The sequence below is a fragment of the Neltuma alba genome, unplaced genomic scaffold (genome assembly GCF_004799145.2).
Source record: "Neltuma alba isolate B1F8T4 unplaced genomic scaffold, ASM479914v2 tig00003526_pilon, whole genome shotgun sequence".
Lineage (NCBI taxonomy): Eukaryota > Viridiplantae > Streptophyta > Magnoliopsida > Fabales > Fabaceae > Neltuma > Neltuma alba.
Genome location: NW_021633314.1, coordinates 34251 through 42141, shown reverse-complemented (window position 1 = coordinate 42141; position 7891 = coordinate 34251). Strand labels below are relative to the sequence as shown.

The 7891-nt window shown below is 38.7% G+C and overlaps 1 protein-coding gene across 1 annotated transcript; it reads left to right on the top strand.

The window, feature by feature from the left end:
- Positions 1–6914: 6914 nt before the first annotated feature.
- LOC114741772 (uncharacterized) lies at positions 6915–7627 on the top strand. The gene is made up of 3 exons (XM_028930029.1): positions 6915–7165; positions 7259–7431; positions 7544–7627. Exons 1-3 carry the CDS (start codon positions 7028–7030, stop codon positions 7548–7550), a joined length of 318 nt encoding a protein of 105 aa, XP_028785862.1. The 5' UTR covers positions 6915–7027; the 3' UTR covers positions 7551–7627.
- The last annotated feature ends 264 nt before the right edge of the window (positions 7628–7891 follow it).

The window sequence follows — 7891 nt, the reverse complement described above, 5'->3', positions numbered from 1 at the left end:
TCACAATGTGGCTGCTTGCATTTTGGAAATATTGAGGCTCAAGTAGGAGTAGTCGTGGTGGCTCAATTTAATACACCACCCTTCTATTTTTTATAAGACACTACAACAAAATGTGTTATTTACCTCCCTCATTTATGTCTGTTTTCAAAAACAGAAGAGACTTCATGTCTGTTTTAAAGAAAACAGACATGAATTCACGTCTGTTTACAACAACCAGACGTGAATTCACGTCTGTTGACACGAAACAGACGTGAATTCACGTCCGTTCACTTGAAACAGACGTGAATTCACGTCTGTTTCTACATAACAAACGTCACTTCACGTCTGTTTCCAAGTAAATAGACGTGAAGGGGCTTCATTTTAAAAAAAAATTTGCCCACAGCAGCTCGCATCAGATGTCAGATCCTGCATGTACCGGCGCGAAGAACCTCTAGCTCGCAGCTATCTCGCGCCCAACTTTCATTTTCGGTCTCTCCCTCTCATTTTCCTCTTGTCCGTGAAGTAGCCGTGAGCTGCTCAAAGTAATTCGGTCTGTCCTTTTGATTTTACTCTTCAAGGCCGTAGCCCTCCCTCCATTGCAGCAGCTTGCCGTTGAAGTCGTGTTGCAGCAGCTCGCCGTTGAAGCCGTGAAGATATGTGTGTACCGCGAAGAACCTCCAGCTAGCAGCTATCTCGCCGTTAAAGCCGTGAAGCTCACACGCACTGTAGGCCATTGATTCGAAGGCACGCCGAACAGTGAAGGTAAGTTTATTCAACCGTTGCATTGTGGGTTTAGTGTGTTGTACGTGGGTTTGAGTAGCTTGAGGAGTTTTGAATCGGTTTTTGAGGTTGCTGTTTAAATTTTTACTGAAGAATTGTGTTTAGATAGTTTTAAATTTGTATATATTGATTGGGTAGAAATTTTAAAGATTTCAAGCCTTGTTAATCTTGTTAGAAAAATAATGCATACAAGGTGTTTGTCAAAATGCCTAAGAGGGATTGCATTAGATAGTTTGCTATATGTATTGAATTTAGATTAAGGATTGGATATAGATTAAATGATTAATGAAAAAATTGCATTTAGATAAGTTAAAATTTGTTTACATTGATTGGGTAATAGATTTGAAGTTTGAAATCATTTGCTTGGAATTGGCATGATTTATGTTGTAATTGGAATGAATCGGATTCAATTGATATCATTAGTTTTGAATTTGGTTAATGTTTATTGGGACTGTGCTGAATGGAATTAAATTGTTTATAATTCCTTAGGTAGTAACGGAATGGATCATAGTTGGATGAATGCTTTGAGAACAAGTGATGAATATGAGAACGGAGTAGAACGATTTATTGAATTTGCTAAACAGAATGCTCCTAGCAATAACGGAATGTATTTTTGTCCCTATGTTAAGTGTTTAAATGAGAGGCGACTAAGTGTTGATGATATTAGAGATCACCTGCTTTGTGATGGTATAAATCTTCGATATACAAGATGGATATGGCATGGTGAAGTAGGAAAAAGTTCAATACTCGAAGAAGAGGAAGTTATGGATGATGTAAATGATAGAATGAGCGATATGATTCGTGATGTAGGGGTAGAGTTCTTTGTGCGATCACATGCAAATGATAACTTGAAGAGTGATGCAGAGATGCCTTTGTACCCTGGGTGTTCTAAGTATACACGATTGACAGCTGTATTGAAATTGTTCAGTTTAAAAGCAAATAATGGGTGGATTGACAAAAGTTTTACAGAGTTGCTTCAATTGATTAGTGATATGCTTCCAATTGATAACGTTCTTCCAAATCGTGTGTATGAGGCAAAGAAAATCTTGTCTCGGATGGGTATGGGCTACGAAAAGATACACGCTTGTCCTAATGACTGTGTATTATATAGAAAAGAGTATGCTGGTCTACGTGAGTGCCCAAAATGTAAAACTTCATGATACAAGGTGAAAAAGAACATGGACTATGCTGGTAAACTATGATGGTGATGAGACAAGTAAAGGGCAACCTTTGAAGGTGTTATGGTATCTTCCGATAATACCACGATTTAAGCGCTTATTTGCTAATGCAACAGAAGCGAAGAAGTTAAGATGGCATTTTGATGAGAGAATATCAAATGGAAGATATCTTCGGCACCCTACTGATTCTCCTCAATGGCAGAAAATAGATGAAATGTTTCCAGAATTTGGTCTTGAACCAAGAAATCTTCGGCTTGGGCTTTGTACAGATGGAATCAAACCTTACGGTACTCTTAATAGCACACATAGTGCATGGCCAGTACTGTTGGTGATTTACAACCTACCTCCCTGGTTATGTATGAAGCGCAAGTACATGATGCTTTCTATGATGATTTCAGGACCGAAACAACCAGGAAACAATATCGATGTCTACTTGGCGCCTTTAATTAAAGATTTGAAGATGTTGTGGGAAGAAGGCGTGGATGTGTTTGATGCATACAAGCATGAGTCCTTTAAGTTGCGTGCCATGATCTTTACAACGATAAATGACTTTCCTGCATATGGATATCTATCAGGATACAGTGTGAAGGGGCATAAAGCATGTCCTATATGTGAAGCAGACACATACTTCCACCAACTTAAGCACGGAAGGAAGACAGTTTACCTCGGTCACAGGAGGTTTCTTGATCGGTTCCACCCATACCGGAGATTGAAAAAGGTTTTTAATGGCTCACCAGAGCATGGTGTAAAACCCTTAACCTCAAAACATTATAACTCATCATAAAATCACTATTATGGTAGAAAAGGAAAATCTGTTAAATGAACTACCATAGTAGGAAGAAATTTGCATAATTTTGAATTCACATTTAAACCGTTGCATGCAACTGAAATCATTCATTCAATCATAATCCACTGGGCCTCCGAGCCTCTGGCCCGGGTAACAACATACATCCAAAAATCAGCCCATCCAATTTGTTTTCCACCAGGTATAACAAAGTTCCATAAAACAATAGCAATGGCCTCTGGCCAACTAAAACAAGGAGGTAACGTATCCTCCAATTTACAATAGATCAACAATCAAAATATCACAAAAGACCCCTAACTGTGGCAATATACAACATATTCATACATAAACAAAGGCTAGAGGCCTAAAGCTAACCAAGCTTAAGCCTCTGCGTCTCTTCCCGAAGGCGCACGCCTAGAAACTTCACCTGAAAACATTGTAAACCACGGGGTGAGACAAAGTCCCAGTAACCAACCTTTCCAATACTAGGTACTACTAAATAGGTGCTCGTGAGGTGTCAAGTGGGGCAGTTCACAAGTAATATAATAACAAGATAGCCACAATAAATCATGCGAGTGAAATGATGCAATTCCCATTAACCAAATCCCTCACTTTGGGGGATTTTCAGGAGCCGAAGCCGGCCTATCCCTCACTATGGGGGACGTAAGGAGCCATAAAAGGCCTATCCCTCACTCTGGGGGACGTAGGGAGCCAAAAGGCCTATTCCTCACTATGGGGGACGTACTAAGCCAACCATCATGCATTAATGGAGGCCTTACCACGTGGTAGTAACAGACAAATCTCTCACCAATTCCCAATCAATGCATCATGCTCAAATCATAATCAAAGAGTAATAATCATTTCACAATTAACCTCATTCAGTGGCATATCTTTCACAATTTCAAGATTTCATTCATCATCAAACAAAACCCCACAAGACGGTTTTCTTTTTTTTTATACACAACATATAGTTTGAACACAATTACTACTTGGAGCACCAAAACACAAATCTACTCACAATACCACAGAAGCAAGTACTAAGGATTGGAAAGTGGTTACCTCTCGCCTGAGCAAGGAACAACAAACCAACGATGTGGCCCCGTGCACCACCAAGACTCACAACCGGTCTACACAAGCACACAAACACACAACCATCATATATTAGCTTTCAAACTAATAATGTGGCCAAAAACAACACTTGGGGACACAAAATTCCTATCTCCCATCAAAACTCTACCCAACTCAAAGGGTATAACTATCAAGGCAACACTCCAAGGTCATACCAATCCATTAAAACCTTAATTCCTTTCCAAACATCAATTAGAGTTCAAACCTCAAGGACCCACTATAGGAATTCAACCTCCAACATCCCATTTGAGCAATTAAGGTTCCAACAACAAAATCTAAACCGATTAAAAATCCAATTTAACCCTCCTTAACATAACCCAATTCACAAAACTCAGAATCAACCTCTACATTATCATCCTCAATCCCAAATCATCCATTTCCATAAACCCTAGCTCCAAAAATTCAAGATTCTTTAAATCCAGAAAAACTACTCCGATTAAATACTTAAACTAACCCAATGCAATCAATTAAACTCAAAACAATCGGTCAAAAACCTCAGTTTCATCACAACCTAGAAAAGCCTAAGGTTTCACCATAATTCCTTACAAATTCCAATCAAGAAGATAGATTAGAGGTTAAAATCACTTACTTGAGGTAATGGATCCTTAGAAATGCCCCCTCCAAGCCAAAATACCGAAACCCTAGCAGAGCCTCTCTCTCTACCTCAGATTTTTCTAATTTTCGCACAACTGAACCCTCCAGCGACTATATAGAATCGCGACCTTTCGCCGCGGCGAACCCCAATATTCGCCGCGGCGAACTAATCCTGAGAGGGATTACTCGCCTGAAAACCCGACTGAACTCCATCTTCGCCGCGGCGAAAGTGAACTCCAACTTCGCCGCGGCGAAACCTTCCCGAAAGGGAAGCCTCGCTCACCAGAACAACTTCGCCGCGGCCAAACCTTCCCGAGAAGACACTCCCCCCTGAAACTCCCGGTACGCCGCGGCGAACATACCCTGAGAGGGGTACATTCACCTGTTCCTCCAACAAACCTCAAATCCAACCCAAACACCAAGATCAAGATTAAATCACTAATCTATCCTCAAAATCAACCCAAAAGAGGCTATTAAAACCCGATAAAACTCAGGATGTTACACATGGCATGTCTCCGAAGGCATTAACTGGAGAGGAAGTTTAAAAGCGAGTTGAAAGAATCAATGTCATTTTCGGTAAGACTCAAAAAGCTGCAAGTGAGAAAAACATATGGAAGAAGAGGTCTATTTTCTTTGATCTTCCATATTAGCGCAGTCTTGATGTAAGACACAGTATCGATGTGATGCATGTGGAAAAAAATGTGTGTGATAGTCTTATCGGTACTCTTCTGCACATACCTGGAAAAACTAAAGACGGAATTAATGCAAGACTTGATCTGGCTGAAATGGGCATTCGAGAGCGCTTACATCCACAATTGAGAGAGGATGGTAAGCGGGCTTATATGGAACCTGCGGCCCACACATTGTCTAAAGTCGAAAAAACAAGCTTATGTCGGTGTTTGCATGACATCAAGGTGCCCCAAGGGTATTCTTCTAATGTGAAAAGGCTTGTCTTGATGCACGATTTGAGGTTAGTGGGAATGAAGTCTCATGATTATCATGTACTAATGCAACAACTATTACCCGTAGCTATTCGAGGCACAATGAGAGATGATGTGAGGAGCACTATAACTAGATTATGTATCTTCTTCAATGCTATTTGTAGCAAAGTCATTGACATAGAGAAATTGGACGAATTGGAAAATGAGGGTTATGTTATCTTATCTCAACTAGAAATGCACTTTCCTCCAGCATTTTTTGATATCATGGTGCATTTGATCATTCATTTAGTGAGGGAGATAAGGCTTTGCGGTCCTATTTTTCTAAGATGGATGTATCCATTTGAGAGGTACATGAAAGTCTTAAAAGATTATTCTAAAAATCCTTATCGACCTGAAGCATCAATTGTTGAAAGGTATGTAGCGGAAGAGGCTATGGAATTTTGCAAAACATATCTATCTATAGCTAAGACACCATCTCGGCATGAAAACGGTACAAGTAAAGGAATCAAGGGGCTGAAGGTAAAGAGTATGGGTCGTGAAGAAGTGTTACAAGCGCACTTATACATATTGAATAATATGGAAGAAGTGCAGTCATATTTAGATGATCACAAAAAAAGTTTAAAAGAAAAGTATCCAAAGAAAAGTGATATGCAAATAGCTAATGAGCATAACAAAACATTTATAACATGGTTCAGTGAAAAAGTTTTGAGAGAGGCCAATGTATCTGATACAATAAAATGGTTAGCTTGGGGTCCTTGTTTTGAAGTTATCACTTGGAGTGGATACGACATAAATGGATATTCCTTCTACACAAAAGCTCAAGATGACAAAAGTACTGTGCAGAATAGTGGGGTAATGGTGGTTGCTGAAGCGATGCATTTTTCGAGTTCGAAAGATAAAAACCCCAAATTGGCATCTATGGCTTATTATGGAGTTATTGAAGAGATATGGGAGGTAAACTACACCAATTTCAAGATTCCTGTCTTAAAATGTAAATGGGTCAACAACAATAGTATTGAAATAGATCAACAATTTGGATTTACATTAGTTGATCTTGGCAGGGTTGGTTATGCAGATGAGCCCTTCATTTTAGCAAGCCAGGCAAAACAAGTATTTTATGTTACTAATCCAGCAAATAAAAAATTGTCTATTGTCCTTCAAAGTAAAAAGCAGAAGGACAGTGATCCTACCATGAATCTTGATGAGACACCACCTTTTGCTTCAAATCCGCCTAGACCAAGTGAAGTAGAATTGGTAGATAATGATGAATATGTTGCAAGAGATGATCATTGTGAAGGGATATGGGACAATGCATAAAGTCAGATTAAGTAATGTAATTTTGCAACATACCTTGTGTTATTTTCTTTTATTTATTTCATTGCAATGTACTTGATATTATTTATATATTAATACATTTCACTATAATTTACTTATTTATCTAATTTTGGTTTTTCAACAGGCACATGGAGGAGGATTTTGATGCCAATATGGAGGAAGGCTGTGATAGAGATATGTAGGAGGATTATGACATCGATGATGTCAATCAGCCGGAAGGAAGGAAGGTTAGAGGTAGTACAAGGCTACCAAAGTTAGCAGTACGTCATGGTCGTATTCAGAAGAAGCATGTGGATTTTGATGCCAATATGAATCCAATTGGTGAAGAGAAGGACAGATTCATTAGATATATAGGCTCTGTTGCCCGAAGCAAAGTTAATATTCTATGGCCTAATTGGAAGTCAATTTCTAAGGAGACGAAGGATAGGATTTGGGAATATATTTTGGTATGTCACTTTCTAATTTTATTTCATTTGTTTTATTGTAAATATAGTTATAACTAAGATCTTTAACTCAAACATATATATTTTTCTTTGTAGCAAACGTATGACATCCCTCGTACTGAGCAAATGAAAAAGCATTTGTTGCAGCAAGTTCGTCAGCGCTGGAAAGATTTTAAGCACACACTCACGAGCCAGTATGTGCGAGGGCCTAAGAAAGATGATGATCCGTGCGAAAAATACTCCTTCCTTGATCCAGATGATTGGAGGAGGTTTGTGGCATCACGGCATGATCCTAAATTTCAGGTACATTGCCTTATAAAACATTTAATTTTGATTTAATTTACTTCACTTACTCAATTTACTTTGTTTTCTTTTCCACAGGAATTAAGTGCGATGAATAAAGAAAGGCAAGCTAAAAATTTATATCCGCACTATTTATCCCGTGGAGGTTACAAGATGCTTGAGGAGAGGATCATGTAGAATGACTTTAAGGCGATGCAGGAAGCTGCAAAATCTGATCCTAGTATCGTTATTTAGACCCCACCTCCTCCTCCACATCATAGAAAATGGAAGGAAGCAAGGATGAAGAAGGGTCAATATATTAATCCAGCAGTTGCTGAGATTGCTAAAAAAATTGTAAGTTGTATAATTCAAATAACTTTAACTTATGGTAATATTCCTTATATTTTATCATTAATTTTCATTTGTACTGTCATTAATTTTTTATCA

Excerpts from the sequence above, each read along its gene's own strand:
- LOC114741772 (XM_028930029.1), top strand. The coding sequence starts at position 7,028 with ATGAATCCAATTGGTGAAGAGAAGGACAGATTCATTAGATATATAGGC. Across the intron at positions 7,166-7,258 it reads GGATTTGGGAATATATTTTG|CAAACGTATGACATCCCTCG; the intron begins GTATGTCACTTT and ends TTTTCTTTGTAG.